At 43.3% G+C, this 24760-nt stretch overlaps 1 protein-coding gene across 1 annotated transcript in view; it reads right to left on the reverse strand.

The window, feature by feature from the left end:
• Positions 1-24760, reverse strand: part of Epb41l3 (erythrocyte membrane protein band 4.1 like 3) — a 147308-nt gene that overhangs the window by 38701 nt on the left and 83847 nt on the right. Inside the window, 4 exon segments of the mRNA XM_076917485.1 lie at positions 922-966; positions 2670-2712; positions 3771-3875; positions 4206-4292. Coding sequence (XP_076773600.1) covers positions 922-966; positions 2670-2712; positions 3771-3875; positions 4206-4292 — 280 coding nt within the window.

The raw sequence follows: 24760 nt of genomic DNA on the forward strand, positions 1-24760 counted from the left end.
ACCCTGCTGAACTGCAATTAACTTGCCCAGTCCTCTCCACACTGTCCTCCACCACTTCCTCTGCCTGTGAACTCCAGGTGCCCAGAAAGCCACTCTAGACACCCTGGACAAAGGAGCACTACTGTATACATTTCCTCCCTTCGTCTCCTGCAGATGTGGCAATGATTGCCTCGTCAGTGTCTACATTCGTCATCAACGTCACAGCTCCACTTGTGACTGCTTGTTTATTCTCTGAATACCACCATCTACCTCACTCTTAAGGTTCTACAAGCCAGGGAGTTAGCTGCATCGGTCAGCGATGCCCTGGGTACTTGATCCGATTTTCAAGCCATCCAAGCCACAAATGAAACATGGGCTTTAAGAATTATAAGCCTATAAGTATCTGTCATTCAAATATATTTTTGGTGATCGTTTTTTCTACTGTTTCGAAAAGTGTTCTTTTTATATTATTCTGAAACTTGTCTTATTTTGTTTTATGTGCCCATCGATTCTAGCTCAGTTCTTATTAAACAGATCCCTTTCAGTGTCTACCAATAGCGAGGTGACACCAGCAGCCTGGCTTTTCACCAAACAAGTGGGATTCAAACTAATGGATTACTCATTGGGAAAAAGATTGATTGTTCCTTGTAATTTTCATGGACTTCAAGTAAGGCTCGACTCACTGACAACCCAGAGTTGGAAACCAATCACTAGCAGGTATAAGCAACTTTTCAATACAAAACTCTCATTCTATGTATTGATTTATAAATGACAGTGAGCCCAAGTGTGTTCTGATAATGCCAAGTTTCTAAGCTTTATCCTGGAGGCTTTCATTCCTAAGCCTCGGAATATTGCGTTGAACCTGTGGTTTTAGTAAGCGTCCCTAATTTGGGAGGTGTGTGTGCGGCATTACCGTGATGACCTCTATTACAAAGGAGTCACCTTCGTAAGTGAATGCTGGAAAAACTACAAAGTCTTTCAGTGCATCTGCAAAACAAGTAGAAGTTTTAAGGAGACAGTAACACAATCTATAGCCAATCAAGGCCCCAAAGAAAAGTCAGTGAAATGAGACATTGAACCACAGATTACTGAGGAAAGTGAAATTAGGAGATAAGGGTAGAGGGAAAGGAGGGAGAGAGAGGAGAGGGAGACAAAGAGGAGAGGGTAGAGAGAAGAGGGCAAGAGAGAGGAGAGGGAGGGAGAGAGAAAGAGAAGAGGAGAGAAAGGAAGGAGAGAGAGGGAAAGGAGGGAGAGGAGAGAGAAGAGAAAGGAAAGGAGAGAGGAGAAAGAGGAGAGGGAGAGGAAAGAGAAAGTGACAGGCACATGGTGTGGGAGGAGAGGGTTATGCAGAAGAGCTGACAGCTTCTGCTCCAAGGATGGCCTGGTGGGAAAAAGGAAGCAGCCCCAACACAGTAATGTAAATACTGTGTGTACACCCTGCAGTATTTCAAATTATAAACTTCTGATAAACAAAAAACTGTCATATGAAAAGTTTTTTTTTTTTTTTGGTTTTTCGAGACAGGATTTCTCTGTGTAGCTCTGGCTGTCCTGGAACTCACTCTGTAGACCAGGCTGGCCTCGAACTCAGAAATCCGCCTGCCTCTGCCTCCCAAGTGCTGGGATTAATGAAAAGTTTCTTAACCTTCAATGCCCAACAGATATTAAAATCCAACCAATCTTTTTCTATCATACATCGCTGTATATCCACATTGTTATTATGTATCATAAATCACCTTATTCTACAACATACTATTCACATTATACAGTAGATTGTGAGATTTTTAAGCTCTAATGTGGGTGTATAAAACAATGACCTGGAATGCTTTCCTAAGAAAAAATGGTCCAGTTTCAGAATTTGCATGACTCCGTGACTTAAAGTGTTCATCAGTTTGCTCTCCAGGCTCTGAAAGATCTCATCCTACCAATTTGGTAGCGACTTGCCAGAAAAGATGATTTTTTAAAGGTGTTAAACTTACAAAATCTTCACTGATACAGATAAGTGAAAAACGATGTCCCATTTGAATTTGCATCTAAACACTGATTTACCAACTTGCTCCCAATATTATTAGCTACTTACAGCCCAGTTTGAGCTATGCTCATGGAATAGAGTCTTTGTCAATTAGGAAATACACACTTTTTGTTGTTGATGACTTTTCTGACTCCAGGCTATGTATTGAACCCAGGATCTTCCTGCCTCAGCCTTCTCAAAGCTGGGATTTACAAAAAATGTGCCACTAGGCCCAACAGAAATGTACATCTCTTGTCTTTAGGGAGAGAGGAAATGTTGCCAAGGACAACAGATTACCTGGTTTACTGCCCTCTTTCAAAATCACCAAATGGTTAATTTTAGTGTGGCTTTATACATTAGCAAGCATTTTAACATTAATAATTAAGTTTGGAACTTTAAATGCTTAAGTGCTAAGTGCAGCCAAACTTGATTAAATCGCATTTCACATCTGTGTACTGGCAAGGAGCAGGTCACCTGTCAAAGTCATTTTAGTTTCTGAGCTGTGATGACAAAAACAAGTCCTACTGGAGACAGACCCATGTGTCAGATCAAATTTCACCTGGCAATCCGTCTCTGAGCCATTTCTTCTTTCTACGAGCCACTTAAATGTGGGGTATCACTCCGCAACACCCCTTCTAAACACCGCCACCCATGCCACGTAAAAGAACTAGAAGGGACTTACTCCGAATCTGCTTTTTAATTTCCTTAGCAGGGTCCAACCAGTTCTGAAAAAGAAGTTGACAGTATGAACTTGAATCAAAAAAATAAAAATAAGAAAATCTAAGCCAATGATTGGACACAGACAAGCCCTAAGAGTACCAGAGGGAACTGTCCTGAGGAGGCCCTCTTCATTGGGGCTCTTCTCATCTGGTGGCCTCCTGTCAAGCCTTGTGAGAGCACAAACACTAAATAAGGAGACGTGTGCATTTACAGTTAATGCCTGAGAAAATCCGTCTCCTGGGAAAAGCCAGATGTTTAATAATGAAGTCAGACATTGTCTATCAGTTCGGTAGGAATATTCTTGACTTGTGTGCGATAAAAATTAGCGATCCATCTGAAGGGAACTACCATGCTTTGTTTTTTAGTATCCTCACAATGAAAACGATCCCCCTCTTTGTTTCTTGCTTAGTTGTGAGGTAAAATCTCTGAATTGTTGCCTTTAGTTTGGTACAAGCATGTAGAGATATCATCCTAGACACTTAGCACCTACTTACGTGTCTGACAGATACTCACACCCCGCACAGGTACTCACAACCCCGCACAGGTACTCACACACTATATGCTGCACAGGTACTCACACACCGCACAGGTACTCACACACTGCACAGGTACTCACACACTACAGGTTTCAGACACTGGACATGTATCAGAAAACGTCATTCTCTCAACTTTTTTTATGTCACATTCACAATTTCTTCACAGAATTGGAGGGGGAGCAGTTTATGAATACTTTTCACATATTTGGTTCACATGGGCTCAAGAATGTGGCTGAACTATTGTTATGGGGGGAAAGGCCCTGATCCAATGCTTCCCTAGCCACTAAATCTAAAGGATGAAAATTGGCACTGACCTACTTTTTTAACAAATATTCAATGATACAGGAAGTTGCCAAGAATTCTCTTCACGAAGACAAAGGGAGATCAGTCATATTTAGGGACGCAAAGACGCCTGAGCATGGGGCAGGGGTGTACACAGAGAAAGCAACATGTCTCTCTGGTTTCAGGCCACTTCTCTAAGGTAATACACAACCAGCCTTAATGGTTCATCGTCTTTGATTTCTCACCTTCTGATTCTCTGCGTCTCGATACGTGAGGCCAAAGTAGTCTTTTTCTAGCAGGTTCAGATGCTCACACACTTTGTCAAACAGCACTTGTCCTCGGGAGCGCTTCTGTACAGGAGGGAATGGAAAAGCAAGTTAACTCAGAAAATCTCCCAAGAGACTAAATAAAATAGGGCAAAGCATAGAAAGCAGATGGCTGAAACTGGTCAGTGAGTGTCAGATACAGTGGTCCATGTCTGTAACCCCAGACCAGGGCCAGATGGAGACAGGGTGATCCCCAGAGGCCACTCAGAGACTTCCAGGTTTAGTGAGAGATGCTGTGCAATAGCTAATACTCATAGCTTATTATTGAGTGGACAGGATGTAAAAGGACCTAGGAGACAAGCCTCTGGGCATTCCTGGGGATTTACCTAGGTTAGGGTCAGCCTCTGAGTGTACCTGTGAGGGTCTCTTCAGTACAGGAGTTGGAGCAGGAAGACCCAGATTAACTGTGGGTAGCATCTTTACCGGGGCAGGGGTTCTAAACTGTGAACAAAAAGGGAAAGGAAACTGAGTTTGGCACTCTGCTTTCTAAGCTCGGGAAACAATGAAACCATCATTGTTGGCAGTTACCACACAGTGCAGACTCCACAGCTGTGTTTAAGGGCCTCTGAAGCACGAGATGGAAGCTGATGAAAGTTCTCATGATCATTCAGCTGATGGCTATGTACCCAGCCTGATTAACCTTTTCCCCTCTTGGAGATTCATCCCACAACCAAGTGGTGATGCCCTGCTTTCTCAGCCAAAGTGAATCTCTCCTTCCTTTTAAGTTGTCTTCGTCACACGGTGAGACAAATAACTGGTATCCCTTGTATGGGAACATGAGCAGCCCAAGTGATAAAGATGGCTGAGGTTGACTTCTGGCCTTGAAACCCAGAGTCATGCATATGTCCATACACAGATGAGACATACACACATACATTCATGTGCACAGATGCATGTATACACACATACCTGCACACTGTACACACACACACACACACACACACACATACACAAAGAAATCCTCATCCTATAAAAGGTACCTCTATAAATGAATATACAACAACAACAACAATAAAAATCAAGATGTCACTGGTGTCACCAAGGAAGGACAGGTGACTGGAGGCTGACTCTTAAGTAAGTCAAAGGAGCCGGAGAACACCTGTGATGATCAGTGTCAAATGCTCTGAAACACAAACTGTCAGACCATCTGAGAGCGGAAGAGAGTACACAACACGTACACAGCTATGCTCCACATGTCCACGCTCAACAGCTCTGATTAAGCCCCTGAGCCCGGGAAAAACTATCTCCGTGTCTTATCACTTCAAACTCTGTTCCAATCTTTACTCAACTTTCTATAGGTAATTTCCCTCCAATCTCTGTTCGTTTCTGTAACTTTGTCATGACGTTCAGTCTTGTATAACGGCAGCCAGAACTCTCTGACCTCCTTTAGGACAAACTAACGAGAGAACATGACAAGACAAAGGAAAGAAAACATTCCTTAAGTTTAAAGATTACGGTTAGGTCACGTAAACATGTGTCGCAGACGGATGTGCTGCGCTTTGGATTCTCAAGCCATCATCCAGAAAAAGGGGTGGAGGGGAAGTTAATCAACTGGGGAAATAGCCATCAGCTGAATTATTGTGATGACTTCCATCAATTTCCATCGAGTGCTTCAAAGGCCTTTAAACACAGCCATGGAGTCTGCAATGTAACTGCCAACAATTAAGCTAAATGACTTTTTCTGTTCTGGGATACTGATATTTTATATGCAATATGCTATACATATTTATCTTTGAGGTTTGAGGTATTAACAGTGAGATAAAAGAAAATTGATAAAGTGTGCCCATGACAAAATAATAACCATGAAAAGACCTGTGAGCAAAGCATGTAACTATGCATCTGTAATTATCCGAAGGCTAATTACTCAGACCTTCCAAAGCCCGAGTGCTTGAAGAAATTAATACATTTTGATGGGGAGGTAAGTGAAAATTATAGCAAGCTACAAAAGCAATGGTGTGTTCCACGAGGTAAGAAAATAACGACTTGTGAGCAAAACTACAATTCACGGCTCAGAAAACGTGAAAAGGCGGCTTAAGTCTTTTATTTGTGAGTTACCCTATAGCCTTTCTGAATCGTAACGGAAACGTCGTAAAGTTTGTACATTAATATGAGTTCTTCCATCAGGAAGATGTCTTCTAGTGTTCTCCCTCTGACCTAACAGGGACGTGGATGGCCTGAGGACTTCCTCGCTTCCTGTTTGTCAGAACTGATTTTACATTCATGACCCCTAGCCCCCTCCACAGTGGTCTACGTCTTTTCCTATTGAGTATTTTGAATATATTTTGTTCATAGTGGTCCCTCCCTCACAGTGATGGCATCTTGCTTCTTGGCCTTAAGAATCTTTAAGCCAGTTGCTGGTTTCTACTATACGTCTATCTACAACACGTCCATCTCCCACACGTCCATCTCCCCACACGTCCATCTCCCACACGTCCATCTCCTACACACATCCATCCACTACACATGTATCTACTTACTACACGTGCAGCTCCCACATGTCCATCTCCCACATGTCCATCTCCCACACGTCCATCTCCCACACGTCCATCTCCCACACGTCATCCTCCTACACACATCCATCCACTACACATGTATCTACTTACTACACGTGCAGCTCCCACACGTCCATCTCCCACACGTCATCTCCCACATGTCCATCTCCCACACGTCCATCTCCTACACACATCCATCCACTACACATGTATCTACTACTTACACGTGCAGCTCCTACATGTCCATCTCCTACACACATCCATCCACTACACACATCCATCCACTACACATGGATCTACTTACTACATGTCCGTCTACTACACAGGCATCTATTACACACACATCTACTACGTCTATTATACATGCATCTACTACATGTACATCTACAATATGGACTGGAAACAATTACATTCCTATCTCTAAGTGTCAGATACTCAGTGGTTCTAGAATGTTCATTATTTCTCCATTTTCCTGATGGCACAGGGCTATGGCAAGTGTGAGGCTATAACTCACCTCCTGTGGCTAATGGCTAACGACTAGATTTAGAATATTTTTCCTTGGCCCATGGGGCTCTGGCACCTCCACACTCTGGCAACAAAGGACTGCTAACGGTGAGAACTAGGACTTCAAACTTGTTTTCCACATCGAGACCACTCTTCTCTGAAATCTCTTCCTGATTGGAACAAGTCTTGATTTCTCTAACTCAGATTTTGTTTTTCGAGCGGATTACTCAACTTGTAAACTATACCTTCTTATGCATCTCCGTATGTACTTCTGTTACTTACTTCTCTGTTGCTGTGATAAAATACCATAATCAAAAGCAACTTAAGGAACAGTTTATGTTGGCTTATAGTTCCAGGGGCCTTGGCATCCATAAGGGCTGGAGATGCAGTGTGGCAGGAGCAGGAAACTGAGAGACCCCATGTCATCTGTACACAGGAAACAGACAACTAGAGGTGGGGTGAGGCTGTATGTTCTCAAGGCCCACCTCCAGTAATACACTTCCTCCAATAAGGCTCCATATCCCAAAACTGCCATAATATCCCCTAAACCACCACCAGCCAGGACCAAGTGTTCAAGTACCAACTACGGGGAGCATTTCTTATGTGACGCACAACTGGTAAATACAGGCGTGACTGGAGCTCAGCAGATGAATCTGGAGAGAATTTACAATGTATGTGATAGCTCTCAAAGACATGCTTTTCATTAAATGATTAAATATAGGTACTCTGTCATCAGACTGGGCTATGTGATTGCTTCATGCCAACATCAAAGGGATTTAGAATCACTTTGGAGATCTGAAAATAACCATGAGGGTACTGACAGAAAAATGTACATGAAGAGAGAGAATACACCCTGAATATGGGCAGTGCCAGTCCATGCCCTAGGGCTCTAGACTGACTAAAATGGAGGGAGGAAGGTGAATTCAGTGTGACCAGTCCCCCTACATTATTGCCACTATGTTCTCTTCATTTCAAACTATGAGCCAAAATAAATCTTTTCTTTCTCAGCTACATTCATCACAGCATGAGAAAAATAAATGAATACAGGGACATAAACAGATATTTTGAGTCAAATGAGGAAATGTATGTGTGTGTATATATATATACATATATATACATGTATACATATACATGTCTGTTTATATGTATATATGTATATACACGTATACATATACATGTATATATGTATATACACACACATATATACATATACATACATGTACATATATACATATAAACATATACATACATATATGTACATATTCACTCATCCCAAATTAATGGATCAGTTACCTAACCATGTAAGATTAAGTTTTAATGGTTGTGGTTCCTTGTGAGTTATTTTTGACTTACTCAAAGAGTTCCTTGCTCACATGCAGCATTTCCTATGATATCTTCTGGGACAGATGTTTTGGTCCTAGAGGAGCATCCCTGTGTTCACACCTCGCCCCAGAACAATTGATTAAAAAGGTTAAAATGTTCCCAGATGATTCTTGTAGATACTGATGAAAGGCACACGGTAAGTTAAATTATGTTCCTAATTTAAGAATTCTCCAATGTGAAGATCTTAAAGCAATTTTAATTTTCATGAGAATATACTCACTTTTTCAAATTCACTGTAGGCCTACTCCAGCTCCTTTCAAGCCTCTCACATCAATACTCTGTGTTATGAGAAAACTGACTTACCTCTGCATTAATGCTTAAAATCTGACAACATCCTTTCCCAACAAACGTTTTCAGAAAAAATAAATGTTCTCAAGAAATGGCGGATGTACTAGCCAGAAGCTTCCATAAAATGGCACCCTACAACACTGACAAAACCCCACGGACGACTAACTTGAATTTGAAGCTATACTTGACATGCGTGTATGACAATGACAATGGGAATGGCAACAAAAATGACAACAACGACAACAATGACAATGGTGACAATGATAACAACAATAACAATGAGAGCAACAAGAATGACAACAAATACAATGACAATAAAAACAATGACAGTGACAACAATGACAAAGATGACGACAACAACAACAACAATGTAAACACCAAGGACAACAATGAGCTCAACAACAAAAATGACACTGCCAACAGTGACAACAACCATGACAACAATGACTATGGTGACAATGACATCAACAAGAACAACAACAAGAATGACAACTACAATGACAACAATGACAACACCAATAAAAAGAATGACAACAACAATGACAACAATGAGCGCAACAACAAAAATGACAACACCAACAATGACAACACCAACAAATACAATGACAACTACAATGACAAGGACAACAACATCAACAAGAAGAGCAAGAACAAGAACGACAAAGACAATGACAACCATGACAATGAGAACGACCATGACAATGACAAGAGCAACAGCAATAACAATGACAACTACCACCACACACAAATTTAAAAACCAAAACAAGCCATACGTATAACAACTTAGCCACAGCTACTTGTTAACATAGAACATGTAGGGCAGCAACACCAATCAGTTCAGGGAGGGAAGCTGAGGCTCCATCCACGGCCTCTCATCTACTCTGAATCCAGAAGAAGCTCAGCAGCACAGGGCACCACTCACTTTCCATCAGGAGTCTTACAGACCATCACCAGTTCTCTAGGGAAGTTACCCTCTTGGGTGAGTGCAGTATCCATTTTGTGTTTATATTTCTGCTGCCTGAGGAGGGGAAAGCTCACTTTCTATTGCCGGGTAAGAAAGGAACTGGCCTCTGTGCCAGAGAAGCCTGCTGACTGGATCCTAAGGAAGAATTCCTGCTCACACTACTCACTTTCTATTGCCGGGTAAGAAAGGAACTGGCCTCTGTGCCAGAGAAGCCTGCTGACTGGATCCTAAGGAAGAATTCCTGCTCACACTACATTGGATTAATCTTGAGGCAGAATGCCACCTTTTAAAAACTGTCTCCCCCAGCACTTCCTTTCCTCATTGCAACTTCTCACTGGATGCTTGAGTATTCCCTCTTCTCTAAGGATCATTTGAAACCTCATTTCTAAGGAATTGCATTACTACTTCCCTTGGGTCCAGGAGCTCATGAAGAATCTGATAAACTCTGTGTGCCAAAGCTCCAGCCTCTCTCTGCTGCCTGCTCAGCTCTGTTCGCCATCCTGCCCTGGGCCTTCCTTTTCTCTACCAAGCTCTTGGCAAAGGCATTCTAACAGCTTGTGTGCTGGGAGTGGGTTTGGTTTTAAATTTATATGTGACTGCAGTCAAAGCCAGGGACAAACAGAGCTGGTATCTGGACAACTGAATCCACAAGGTCTCTTAAAGGAGCTGGAGCCAGAGCCCTGGGAAGAAAGATGTGACACCAGCTGTCCTTGATGTGTCTACAGCATTTTACACTTTCTGTCTCAAGTGTACAGTCAAAGCCACATTCAATACACATCATAGAAAGTCCATTATCCCCATTACCCCGTCACAACCATTCCCACAGGGGCAGCGCATAATGGCATCTTCCAGCCTATGCACCAGACCCATGTGGGATACAGGTCGCATATGCATGGAGGCATGACATGAGAGGCAGAGATGAAATTTATAGACGACACATATGTCCACCACTTCTAGCCTTTAATTTTATAAGCAACCAGCTCCCCACCCCACAAAAGCCATTCTTTCAAATAGGAAGCCATCAATTAGTCAACGATTATCTTGCCATATTCTTGCTAAAGTTAGATGGCTGCCTCGAGCATTCTGTTAAAACAGAAATATGGAATGGTATCCTGGCCCTGATTAGTTTCTAGGCAAAATAGTTAATATGACTTACTTGTCTAAACTGAGTACACGTTTAGTTTACCTACATCACTTAAATACCTTCAGGATAGGTATTTCAAATTTATTTTTTATGTTTTATTGGGGCATGTTAGACAGTCCCGGTTTTAGACTCCGGTTGTGCGGCTACCTGGCTATGTGATATGAAAGAGGTTACCCAATTTTTCTAAGTTTTACTGTCTCCATTATAAAATGAGCGGAAATGTGGTTAGCACTCCCTTGCAATGTTGGGCCTAACTCAAGGTCTAATCTCCATTCCACCTTCACATATGCAGGTGGAGGGTGTGATCCAGGCCCTAGAGAGATTTACACACTAATAAGGTACCTGAAGGCCAGAGGGTGGAGCTGATTAAACATTCCTCCCCAGCACCTCCCCCCTCTCCCCCTTTCTATTTAACTCAGGTCCGCCCTGGGTTTTGTGGGGTGTGCATCCAGATCCATCCACCATCCGCCGTGTCAATAAACTGGTTTTGGAAACCCAAGGACTTCCTCGTGTATTGGGGCCACGCTGTGAGGAGCCGTGAGGAACCGTGGAGAGGCTTTTAGTTAATGAGCAGCCCAACTTCCAGCTGGAGGAACCCAGGGCAATCCCAGCCGACTACTCACAGCATGGCAGGAGGAACCCTGGGTTCCCCAGTCATATTTTTTCCTACATTGCAGGGTAACGCATGAAACACGCTGAAAGGCGCACTGCCTGGACCTCGGAAAGTGGTAAGTAAAAAGTACTGCTTATCATCCTTGGGTCCCTTAAATAAGATCAAGGCAGTTTCTAATCCTGAAAGTCCTGGAAACCGAAGTACTCATGTTAAAGGCTCATTTCTTCTGTAACAAATCCACGCTGCCTTTATGACTCACACCACAATACTCACTGTAGAGGTGAAATGATTAAATGTTCCTTGCAAAAACCATCCCGACTGTCAGTGACACGGTTGAGCGTTCAATCCCTTACCGACACACACAGAATGGTTCTGAATATGCATTGGGTAGACTGGCACATTTGGTTACCTTTTAGGCCAAGGCATGAGCTGGGCATATACATCGTCATGGATACGGCATGCTGCGATGTCAAAACAGGAGTGAATAATGAGATCACACGAGCATCACCCCCAGTGTTTTCCACAAGATCCAAGGCACAGATAACTTCCGGCACATGCATCATCCAAGTCCCTTCTTGCAATTAAGCCCCTGGACCCTTTACTTTTGTAAAGTTGTCTATTTCTTTCACCCGTAATTGGTTTCTGCTCTCATTTGTTGCAGCAATTGGAGCCTGTGTTTGAAATCAGACTTTTGTGTTGAGGGTTGAGCACTGTGGCAAATAATAGCTTTTGAGTGGAACATGCTTCTTCTTGGCCAGCAACAACACTTGGCTTCATTTTTCACAGAGACTTCCACAGCACACATGAGACGCTGGCGGCAGGCTGCTAGACAATTTCCTGTTGTTAATCTGCTATGGATTCAGGTCACTGTGCCAATGTGTGCAAAATGAATGCAGAAGAGGCAGCCCAAGGAAGAGGAATTTGTAAGAGAGACACAACTTAAACTCCGTGTCTAAGGCTTCTAGCTTTGAGAATTTTTGCCTGTAAGAGGACGTAGTTTTCTGATATCCCAAGCCAACCAACAGACAGACAAAATTCAGCAGTTCACTTGGTCAGATAAAGAGCCATGGGGAATGGAACTGCAGAGAAGGAAACATGAATTCTAAGGAGGTAATCAGTCTAGATTTGATACACTGCTTTCTTTTAACTATATAAGATACCGAGAATCAAAATAATTCGGTAATGATACTGACACTGCTTTTAAAATTATCTATTCAGTCAACCTGTATCATTTATAAAATCTTTTGAGCTATTAACTGGGCAAGGTTGTGAGTAACCTTAAAAAGAATGCCTGGATCACTCTAGAAACTCCCCACAAGTGTTATACCATGTACCAGGGGAGAGTAAGATTTGCAATAAATGTGAAGAGAGAGGATAAAACTGGAGAGACTGAAGAGATATGACTCAGACCGCTCTCCATTTTATTTCAACACATATTTAAAGCGAAAGGCATCATCATTATTACGGGTACTGTTACTATTCTATTTAATCTCATCCCAAGGTAACAAGAGACCTTTGCTTGATCACACCCCCTTGCTCAAGAAGTCTAGTCTTTTCGTGAATGCGGACTACAGGTTCTGAAAGTTTTACATAGAGTTACTGTATAGTTAAAAGGTCTCTTCTTCCACACCTAACTACAGAGACCTTAGAACAAGACCATATGAGTGTCCATTTGGAGTACTACTAGAATGTTCTACTACATATATGCATCATGTCCACTTACACACGTCTCACACCACGGTTGGTGTTTCTGCAGTAGTTACATATTTAATGGGTTTACGATTAATAATTCTATATAGAAAATAAACTTATTTGCATATCTGAGTACAATGCTTGCTTTGAGGTTATACTGAGCAGTAGAAAGCCTTATATCATTTCAGCCTCAACGCCCTGTGAGTGCTTTATAGTGTATATGAGACAGGATTACTGAAACCATACCCTGTGAACTGCAGTTTGGGTGTCTTGAGCCTCCTGTGGTCTCTCTACAATGGCGTTGATTCAAACTCAAGATGAATTTAAATCCAGGCTCGGGTATTTGTGTGGCCCATGTCCTTGCATAAGGAGGGTGATTGATGAGCCCGGTTACTGTGTTCTTGTCAGGTCGTCTCATCTCTCAGGAGAAGAAGTCAAATCAATGAGAGTTGAGTAACAGTTACGACACACTGTTGAGACACTGCAACTATAAGAACCCTTCTTGCCAACTTCAGGTAGGACGATGGCAGCCTAATGTCACTGGGCTGTTATAAGGTCATGGCAGTTTTATGTACACTGTGTCCCAGTCCTTCAGGAGGACAGATGGGGAAGTGACTCTGTGAGCCCAGGACTTCTCTTGTGATGGGTCCTATCCATTGGAACTTGGGTGAGGGGAAGTGGGATAGGAAGTTCTACTGGTCTCCCATTTATACCACTGTATCTGGTTTATGCACAATAAAACTCCTGTGTTTAATAAAATGTGTGTGTAAATGTGTGTGTGGGAGGGAGAAGGAAAGAAAGAAGGAAGGAAGGAAGGAAAGAAAGAAAGAAAGAAAGAAAGAAAGATTGATTTATTTAGATCCTTAAATATCCCAAGAAGTCAAATCTTAGATATTTCTCTGTAGAAAAACATATAAGAAGGTTATGATGGGAGGACTGACCAACAGACTTGCTGAATAGAAAGAAGGTCTCTTGTGTGGCCGTAATCTTTAACTGACATGTAATTACCAAATCCTTTTCAGATTTGACAGAGAGATGGTTTGACTGGTATGAATCGGTACCAGTGGCTACTTACAACAGCCCTACGGTAAGACTTGGCGGCTGCAGCAGCACGTCTCCAATAACGTCCATGGCATAACTGTACTTCTCCTGAACAAATGAGATGGTTTATGGTTTGGACACTGAGTGGCAGCTTTCTCATCTGAGCCTGCCAGAGAGAGGATAGTCTGTGAGCCAATCACGCATCCAGTTTTATATTAATTTTCTCTTTGTTATGTTTCTATCTATTTAAAATCTTCTTGTTATATGTTGTGTACTTATGTGAAGTGAAACATTCAAAATCCTCTGAGAGTAGGGCAGAGACTACACAAAGCTCTAGCTGTGGGGTGGGGTTTGCTTGGCTCATCCGGTCATCATGACAAATTCCTATTGCTATGCTCTTTAGCGAAGCTCTGTAAGCCATGACGTTCCGGGCAAGATCTTATATAAAGGAATAACTGGAGACATTACAGCATTTTGCTTGGGGTAATTATCTTAAACTATTCATGTGTTCTCCCAGGTCAGGCTAATGGCATTTCCCTGAAGAATGTGGCGCCTATTTGGTGACTGTATTTGCTGTCACCATGGCATTCCATAAGAAATAACAAGTCTCTGTATGCCTTTCCGTTTCCCAAACATCATGACAAGAAGAGTTTCTTGTGTGGCTGTACATCTGCTCTGCATCACTCATCCCTCTGAGGGGCAGTGGGGAGGGCGGGGTCCTTGTTACCAGTAAATGTGGCTCCATGAAAGGGTTTCCTTTGCCCTTACTTAGGAATTTCAAATATACATACCAGTGAGACACAGCTGTCTGTCACACTGAAATGCTACACCCCATTCAACAAAGACATTGTGCATACTGGGAAGAATTCCTCACCCCACCAAATAGAGCAGTTCATAAATTACCAGCCACCCAGACTGTTTAGGCTCAAGTTTGCCATCTATAGAGTTCTCTCTGTCCTGGATAACAAAAGATCACAGGCAACACCAACAAAATATAGGTCAGTCTTGCAAGAGAAGCAACTCAAAGATCATGAGTTACATTCATCTTGAAGCACGTGGTTCATTAATACTTATCTGACAAGGAAAAGCACAGAGCTACCAGAGGCTGACTTTTATTGGCAGCAGTGCTACGTGTTTCAATAAAGGTTCCTGTGACAAGAAGTCTGTGACCTCTGGTAGAAAAATATGTAAGAATCCGATGATGCAAAAGCTGGCAATACAACTTCCGAGTAGAAAGAGCAGACAGTCTTTTGCTTTTCTGAAGAGAGGAAGACCAGATGTCTGTGTAGGGACCAGAGGGGAAAGAGTCCCAAAAGAATGGGGAAGGAGTGACGGAGACATAAAGGACAGGGCATTACTGTTAGTTTCACACTAGGTAAACATGAGAGGTTACACTTACAGAGATTCATTTTTTTTCTAATTTGAAGAGTGCCTAGAAGAACTGTCTGAATCACGTCATTTCCTCCTCCCTTATAATGTAATAGCACAAACTTTAGAAAACACAATACTTCAGAACACCAGTGGAGTTACTAATGCTCACCGAAGCTGTTCAAAGAAATATCTGGACCAGCCCTGGCCCTAAGCCATACAAAGCCGTAGTTCTTATCAGTCCCTGTAAATGAGATAGTAAGAGGCGACACAAATCCAATTTGGAGACATAAAAGAGACTTGGCAATGGATTCAAAGGAGGTAGGCTGGGACCAACCTCAAAGTATGACAGCACTCCATAATTTTTCCACAAATATTCCTCTTCCCGCACCTAACAGAAAAACCTTCAGTGGGATTCTTTAGGATAAAAAAGAAATGCTTTTCCTATACAGACTCCATGAAAATGGTTTGAAGGAACCTAATTCAACCAGGGCCACCCATAGTAACCTCTCTAGGGAACAGCACACCTGGTGATGTGTCAGACCATGCAGAAATGTAGAGGGTGGGTCTGATGCTAAGGTCCTATTCCCCACTGGTTCGTGGTCAATCAATAAAGATGCCAGGGCCCAATGGCTATGCCAAAAGAAAGAGACAGGACTTTCTGGTCCCAGGAGGCCTATGTTTCAGAGGGAGAAAAGGTGACCAGCCATGTGAGATCTTGGGTGGAGCAGCCATAAGCTGCTTCTCCAGGTGAGAGGTTAGAAACATAACTAAGCTGAGGGCAGATTTAGGGTATTGAGTTGGGGCTAAAGGTAACTGAGCAACTGAATCTGAGAGATTAAGAGGCGCTGAACTAAGAGTATTGGGAAGGGCACACTAGGCAGGTTAGATTAGAAGCACCACAGGTTGAAAATGTGTGTGTGTGTGTGTGTGTGTGTGTGTGTGTGTGTGTGTTCGAGTTTCATCTGTGGATCTGAGGGAATCTGGTGGAGCTGGTAACATGGTCCACCTGGAGCTTAAAGAGAGGTAGAAAAAAACGACAGGTTACACCTAAAAGGAGAAATGGGTTCTTTGTGTGTGTGTGCCAGTGTGTGTGTGTCAACATTAAGAGTTGACTAGTTGGGTGAGTGAGGAGGTATGGGTAAAGGTCTCCCCACTCCTTACTTTGAATGTCAGTATTCCTCACACCGAGTTGATAATGACCCTTTCTTTCCTTCACCCACTCACGTTTGAATTAATGTAGAATATAACGGCCCGCAGAGCATGCCAGACCAGTCTGACATCTTTCCAAACGCCAAAGAAAGCATGCAGGTACAGCAAATCACTATTTACTTAGTTGAGATCACTTAGTAGGTCTGAGGTTAAGTTCGAGCGCCTAGCCTGTAAATAATGTTCTTCCTGGACCTCGTGCTTGAGAGTTCAGAGTCGACATGTTTGAGTGGCTTGCATGCATCTCCCCAAAGGTTCTCAGGATGGAAACTTACTTCATCAACTCATGTGTTAATGGTTGGGGTAGAAGGGACCCTTGAGAGGCAGCTGGGATCGGACGAGATCGCAAGCATGAGGCCCTTACGAGAGGAGGAGCAACACTGGGCACTGGAATGCCTGCTCCGTCTGATACCCTCTCTGGCTTTTTGAAGTCCTGAGAAGGTCCTTAGCAGACTGTCAGCTGTGCTCCTCAGCGTCTCTGCCTTCAGACCACAGTTAAACGAGCTTCTATTTTTTTTTTTTTTTTTTAAAAAAACCTGGTCACAGATGATCACAATGACACAAAGCAGCCTCAGAAGAAGTTACTTGTGTCTGGCCGTCTCATTACTAACCCACCTGCATAAAATCCAACCGATTCGGTTTGCTGACTTTCAAGGCAGGCCTCTGAAATATATGTTCACCTCTACTCTGGATGCCTTCACCTTGGTTGGCGTCTCAGCGCCTCTTGCTGAGTTTATTACAAGGGAACTAACCAGCCTCCATGTTTCTAGTCTCTTTCCATACAATTACTGTTTCACCAAACAAACCTAAAACTGACTTCATGACGGAAAGCCCTTCAGAAGCATGGAACCCTACTGTGATCAGGAGAATTCTCCATGCCCCCTAGTCTCCCTGCCTCTCTGATGTATATGCCCTCACAATCCTTGAGACTATCAATAGAATGAATCTCACTGTGATTAAGTGTGATTTAACGCACATGCTTATGCTTTATGCATTAAATAGGAAAGCAGTGTACCAACGACACAGAACCCTTCTACCATACTTGTCGCCTCCATCCAAGGTTCTTTGGTCTTCCCCTCCAGCTCTTCCCTCACGCCAGTGCGCCCCTCACAGCACCTTACCTGCCTAAGGGAGGAAGCCCTGAGCAGTGTGATGCAAATATCATGAGTACAATATGGATTCCTTAAACTGGAGGGAAGCAAGGGGAATGTAATTACACCACAATCCCAAAAGATCCCAATAAAAAAACACATGAATGTTTCTCACCTCAATCCTGCCTCAGATACCACAGCACGGACTGCCAGCACTTCTTGATAATTAATTCCTACCTGCCAAGAGTAGCTGGAGACCCATTTATCATGTGCAACAATCTGAGCCACTCTGGCAGAGTCTTCATTCCCAAGGAAGTATTTATAACCAGCCAGGGCCTGTCCGCTCTCTATCAAAACCTAAACCTAAAAAGACACAGAAGAATCCAGTCCTCAAAGAGCTGAACCCTCTACAGACAAGAAAGTTCCCAGAGACCGAAAGCAGCAGCCGGGTTTCCATCTCTTTCCTGTTTCCAGAGGTTTCTATTGTGTTTCTCGTTATTTTAAGAAAACCCAGCTTAGTACAGAACTCCTCACAAGATAAAGGGCAGAAAGAAAGAGGTCTTATCCTATCCTTGGCTTTGACAGGCAGGTAGAGGATGACCTACACTTTCAAAGATATTTGAAATCAAACTGAACACTGAGGAAGCCTGTTTCCATGCAGGGTTACTAGGTAAGACTCCACATAATATAACAATTCGAGGCTTTGTGGAGAAGAATGTTCTATGTCACCTTCAGAGGCACTTGGGATGTAGGAAAAGCAGGGTGACACCCTCATGTGGTCCCTTCTTTCATTGCCCATCCTATGCCATTTGAAGAGTTCATTACCGAAGGGAAGAACTGCAGTTCCTCACTTACCATAAATCAGCACAAAGAGAAGCAAGCACTGCTGGCTTGGATGGAGTGTGCGTAATTATGCACACTGCATACCCAAGCTTGCTCAGCACCTCCTGGTGTCTGACACCGGGTCCTCTGGTTGCATCAGGGTCACCAGGGCCGTGTGAGCAAAAACAGGGTAACTGCTCCCCGGGTCGGCTGCTCCAGCCTCCACTATCTGGTCAGAGGGCACAACAACTTCCTGTACTCTCATGAACAACTTCCCTTGCCCTCAGAAAACTGTTGAGCATGTCTAAAAGTGCCAAATGAATGGTTAGCTGAGTGAAAAATCCTGACGTTAGTTCCAGGTTTTGACAATACTGGAAATATAGAGTCACAAGGAACTTCCGTCCTCAAAAGGTAAAACACACTGTCCAGTGTCTGATACAGTATAGTGATGAAAGTGATTTTTTAAGACGGCATGAGGGAGGTGACTCCAATTCTTTTTTTTTTTTTTTTTAATGCCAGATATATAGAGTATTTTATACTTGTACTTACTCTTAAGTACTTTCCGGAAGGATATGCTTTATGCTGTACGGGATGATCATGTCACTAAGTTGGGGAAGCATTTGAACTTGCAAAGTGCTGTAGACCATTCCCTGGAATCTGGAGACCATTCACTCTCTCTGTTCCTTACAATGACCCTGAGCCTGTGTTTTACAGATGGTGGCAAAGGCAATATGCCATCAAGGTGAGTAATGACACACAGCTTTCTGAAGGCTGGATGGAGCCGGATGGAGCCGGTTGGAGCCGGATGGAGCTTAAGCTCAGCACTCAATTCTTCCATAGGGCTGGGAAGACCTATCTTAGACTGTGTAACAACACCTCATCTGCTTTTATTCCTCCTTCTCTCTGCAAAAACTCAGCCCTCCCATTGTTAGACTATTTATATGAGCTTCAGAATATATTTTTTAAAGCCTGGGTATGTGTAACTCCTTTAAATAAAATGCTAACTTATGCCCATTTCCTACCAGTGAATGAGATGAGACGTGATTTTCACATCCTTTCGTGATGAACTCTAGTTGCCTTCAGGAGTGTATCATGAGACAGACACAGCAAGTTCCTCTCAATAAGCCTTTAAGGAAACTCGAGTTTGTTAAGTCGATTTCACAACTTCAGACGGCTCTGTTTGCTGGAGAAACCAGCTGCTGTCAGCATGTCTGACACAGAAACCAGACAAGATGGTTACATGGTGACAAAAGCCAGGGAACAGGAGGCAGCCGGTCAGTGAACTGTTTGCTTTGCAAGCCTGAGGACCTGAGTATGAATATTCAGGATCCACTTAAGAAACTGCACCTGGTGGTCACATCTGCAATTCCAGAAACCAGGAAAGGAAACAAAGGTGGCTTCTGAGAGGGTCACAGGTGTATGTGGAGAACTTCCAGGTTGGTGAGAGACTCTTCTCAAACAATAGGACTGACCCTTGAAGTGCCCTGGCTTTTCAGGCACCTTGCAAACACCCTTCCCCCAACATGAAACCCCTGACACTTTCAGAATCAACCCCTAAAACAAAAAAATCCCTGGCAAGAACTTTGAGTAATCTTATGTAGATGTAGATGTGGCCTCAGATCCAAAGGATGATTGGCTTTATAGTAAACAAACCCTTAGCCTGAAATAAAGGGCCACACCAACCACTGCTAGAATTCACCTAATTGCCAGTAAATACTACCTAGAGAATACGCCTTGCTACCATTAACAAAGGAAAGGGATAATCTATTAAACTTCACCACGTAAACAGGGCTTTCCCTCTATTTTGTTTACATGTTTTGCATCTCCCAGTGAATTATTTAGTTGAGAGCCAACAACACTGGGCGGAGATGTTACCATAGCAAATCTTTCCTTTGTGTCTGCTGTCAACATAAACAAGATCACAGGAGTAGTTCAGCCACAAGGTACTCATAAATCCACTTTAAATTTGAAAATGTTTCCAAACCAATAGCCCCACTTTTCCTTTTGCAATAAAAGCTAAAAGAACATGTTACTCCTCTTAATATGCCAATCAGATGCTGGACTCCAATATAGCAAGTGAGCCAAATTCAGAAACTAATTACTGACAATGTGTACTCTGCACTGAAGCAGAATTATCCACAGCATAACATACCAGGACCTGGGTGAATCGCTTTGTGAATATTTTACTATCCCTATGACAGGTTCAATAGTATACCTAGCTGGATCTTTCCTGGACATACATCTATATTTTGTTGAATTTAAACACACACACACACTCTCTGAACCAAATAAAAAATAAAAATCTAGAGACTGACCTATGGACCATGTCCTCCTGTGTTTCTAAGAACAAAACTGTGGTCAAAGAGATTACAGGTACCATTTGTAAGGAGCATGATTTGGGGACATGAAATAATGGAGAAGAATGAAGCTGGAGAGCTCCATCAGTGCAAAGTCTTATCTCCATCTCGTAGCTAACGCCCACAGGCCAACTTCCCACATGTCCTGAAGGGCCAAGCGTGTACCCAGGAAAAGTTAGGCATTGACTTACATACTCAGCCGACATCAGTGACAATCTGGCAAAGTAGTAACCTGTCTTTTGTGGGGGAAATGCTGGGATTATGAAATGAACTGGCAATTGACTGGAAAATTGAAAAGGAAATCACTCTGTGGTGACGTGTTCCTCTTAGGAAGGAGAGGTCGGGGAACCCCAGGCTTGATGGGAAATTCCGAGTGATAAATACAGAGTTTGCATGATTCGGTTGGTTTCACCCAAAGATGGATACAGGCTGAGTGGAGTCTTGAACCCTGCTCCACACAAGGGCTGGAAGACTTTACACATATAATCTCTCCACCCATCTTCTTCTTCTCAATGAGAACCAAAGGCAGTGTTTCCTAGCTCTGCCCACCCCATACCATCCTCAGAGCTCTGAGAGTGGGCAGCATTGGAGCTGGCCACTCATTTTCAGAAATAAGCTTTAAGAAATACTGGGAGACTGTCCTGTGACATTACACTCTTGAACGGGTTCTGTTCAGAATCTCAGCCCGTCTGCTCAGATAAAATCTAAAGGAACTCCACTCTCAGCTCCCAGCTTTTTAAGAGGAAGGACTTGCTACGCGGCCTATTACACCTCCCAGCCATAGGAAGGTGACAAGGAGGACACATCAGAAGGCAAGAGGGATTTTAGGAGCCTCTTCTCCTTTTCTCAAGCTGTATTTATGATATTGAGAAGAAAAAATTAAAAAATGGTAAGTTTTGACATCGTGTGCTTATAGGATTTAAATAGAGTAAGTGACCAAAAATCTGCTTCTTTTTGTGTGTTATGCGTGTTTGTGAATACACACATGCAAACAAGTGTGTGGAGGCCAGAAGTTGATGCCGAGTGCCTCCCTTAATTGCTTGCCACCTTATTTTATTAAGACAAGGTCTCTCACGGAGCCTGAGGCTCTCGACGGAGCTAGACTGCCTGGCTAGTGAGGTCTTGGGACCCTCCCAACCTTACACCCCTCCTCCACACTGAGATCCACGCCACACCCAGCTTTTTACGTGTGTTCTGGGCGACTAATCTCAGGCCCTGATGCCTGTGTGGCCAACATGCCCCCAAATCTGTTTCTTCTTGAGAGACCACTGGTACACCACCACATAGAAAAATCCTCCCTCTTTTCCTTTCAAGTCGAATTCCCCAAGTCCAAGCTGCAGGCAAATCCTACCCTTTGCTTGGTACCTTTCCTGATGTAGACTTTGCCACTTTTTCAGGGGAGAGGGTTGTAGAACCTTTGGGTCCGAGGAGTGGAGTGTGGATTCCTGTTCCTCTTTACCTTCCAGACCATGTTTTCTCAGTCACGATATTAACTTCTCTGAGCCTATTTTCCCAGCTAAGAAACAATGCAAGGCCATAGTAACATCCAGTGGTTCTTGTAGATAAAACGGTTTGCCTCTGCGGTGAAGACAAACTCAATTTGAAGCTTGAAGCAGCCACTCAACTATTTGGTAGCGACTAGGACAAAGTGTGTCCTAAGAAACAGGCCCTCTTAAAGCCTTTGTAAAGTTAGCTTAGGCTAATCTACTCAGGCAAATAGAAAGGTGCACTATTTGAATCTTAAGATACCAGCACTCACTCTGCACAATGCATCCCTGTGTCTGAGAATAGACAATCTTAGTAGATGCCCGACACTGTCACTGAAGAAGGTTTTGAAGCTCTAAGTATAGACATGCTGCTAGGCAGGGGTCCGGAGCAGCTGACAGCAGCAGCTGCACTTGTCCTAGGGTCACAGGGCACATAAACCTCCACAGATGAGAGGCTCTGGTGTCCATGCATAGCATGGCTGCAGCCCACCATGTTACCAAGACTTTCCTGAATAAAGCAACGAAAGGTACTCTGGACTAACGTCCTCCCTGGGACTCAAGCAAGGAAGGGCCTGGACTCAACTTGGAGCCGCGTGCAGGGAGATGAGTGGCAAGAGGTAGCGATTTACTCTCTGCTTCTGGTCGTCTGCGAGATGTGCCATGGGGAACCAGGCTGGCTGTTATGTGACGCTGGAGCCAAGGAGTGGCCCTCCTCTGCACCCAGGGTCCAAGGCAACCACTCAAGGCTATGTTGGCATATCCTGGGAACTGCGGTGATTATGTGTCACTGCCAATAAGGATTTCTCTCAGGGGACATGTGACAGCCCCCAGCCACAAGGATGGGAAAGATACTGAAAGACATGAGCTAGCAAGCAGACAGAAAATACAAAGGAAGACTTGAACTCTTGGGATCTTCAGTAAAGAAGAAAGTCGGCATATGATTCCTAGAGGTGGGGCAGGGGGAGGGCACAAATAGCATTAAACCAGGCATGGTACTGTGACAATCATAGACGGAACAAGTTTGTTAGTGTGGAACCAAAAAGGGAAACAATGATTTAGTAACACAGTGTTAACGAATTAACACTTGGAAATGAGGGATAACTACATGGATCAGTTAGAAAAGGGTTTGCTGCAAAAGCCCAAGGACCAGATTCGAGCCCTCAGAATTGATACAAAACTACCAAGAACTGTGTGCTAAGACAGGAGGATCTTGGCTACACATATACACACAGGCACACATACATTAATTACAATCTGGTAGCTGGAGTAAATTCTGAAAGAATTCCTTAGTGAGTTTCTTTTGTAATATTTAATGTGTTGCCCAGCACCTAATCAGTCAGTATTCCTTAGTAATATTTAATATACCACCCACCACCTAAGACTTAAGCGCTCAAAAATCTACTTAGCTTTCCCTACACAACCTAAAACAAAATGACAAAGACGGTTTTACAGCTCCTATTTCTCTAAATATATGCTCACCTTTTAACATTAATATTCTTTAGAGGGTTAACGGGCCGTGACCACGCTCACAATGGACTATTAAAAGATATTCATTTAAAAAAAAAAGAATACTAGGAGAATAGTTTTAACTATTTTACTAGGAAGTCTGTCACCACAGAATCTTAATGCCAACAATTCTCAATGCCTTGAGGAAGACCTCACGGCATCTCTCTCGGATACAAGAGACAGTAACCATCCGGTGTGCAATGTCCCTATGGTTGCACACAGAGCCGTCATGTGAAGAAAAAAGAGTGAACCAATGTCCTCCCATCCCCCAGAGTCTGGGGGTGGGTCATCTGTCATGCAGGAAATCGCTGCTGCAGGATGAGGCCATTAGGTCAGAGCATGAGACAGACTTGTGACTCGATCAGCCATTCCATCGAGAAGAGTGGCATATTACAGCAGACGACAGAACCTGCAGTCACACAGAATGGGAACTCCGATTTATAGGTTTTCTTGAAAGAAGAGTATTTGTGCAGGCTGTGAAAATGTCATGTTTCGTATTTTATACTTATCTGTTTCTGGTAACTCAAGGAAAGGCAACAAGCGTCTGAGTCAACTTGGGAATTAAGGTGATTCTATCATCTGTCCAGAGACTGAAATGGTCAACAGACTTGTTTTTTCACATAAACCCATGGAAATAGAAGAGGCTTTTAGATATTGAATTGTTTCTTCCAGCCATATTTCCCTAGTTAGAGCATGAAATAAGATAATCAAATGGTCACAGAGACAGACCACGGGCAACTTCCGGAAGCCTCCTTCTGATCACAACTAGAGGAGGACCAAGCACACTTAATCCTGCTTCACAAACTCCCCAACCTTGGCTTGCCTCCCGACGAGTATCTCCAGATGGTTGCAGGGGATGCTGTTTCCTCCTACCCAAAATGTGGGCCCACCATGGAGGGACCTGCATAGGCCCGGGTCTTTCCAACTATAAAGTCTAATTACACATTG

Source organism: Arvicanthis niloticus, chromosome 21 (genome assembly GCF_011762505.2).
Source record: "Arvicanthis niloticus isolate mArvNil1 chromosome 21, mArvNil1.pat.X, whole genome shotgun sequence".
NCBI lineage: Eukaryota > Metazoa > Chordata > Mammalia > Rodentia > Muridae > Arvicanthis > Arvicanthis niloticus.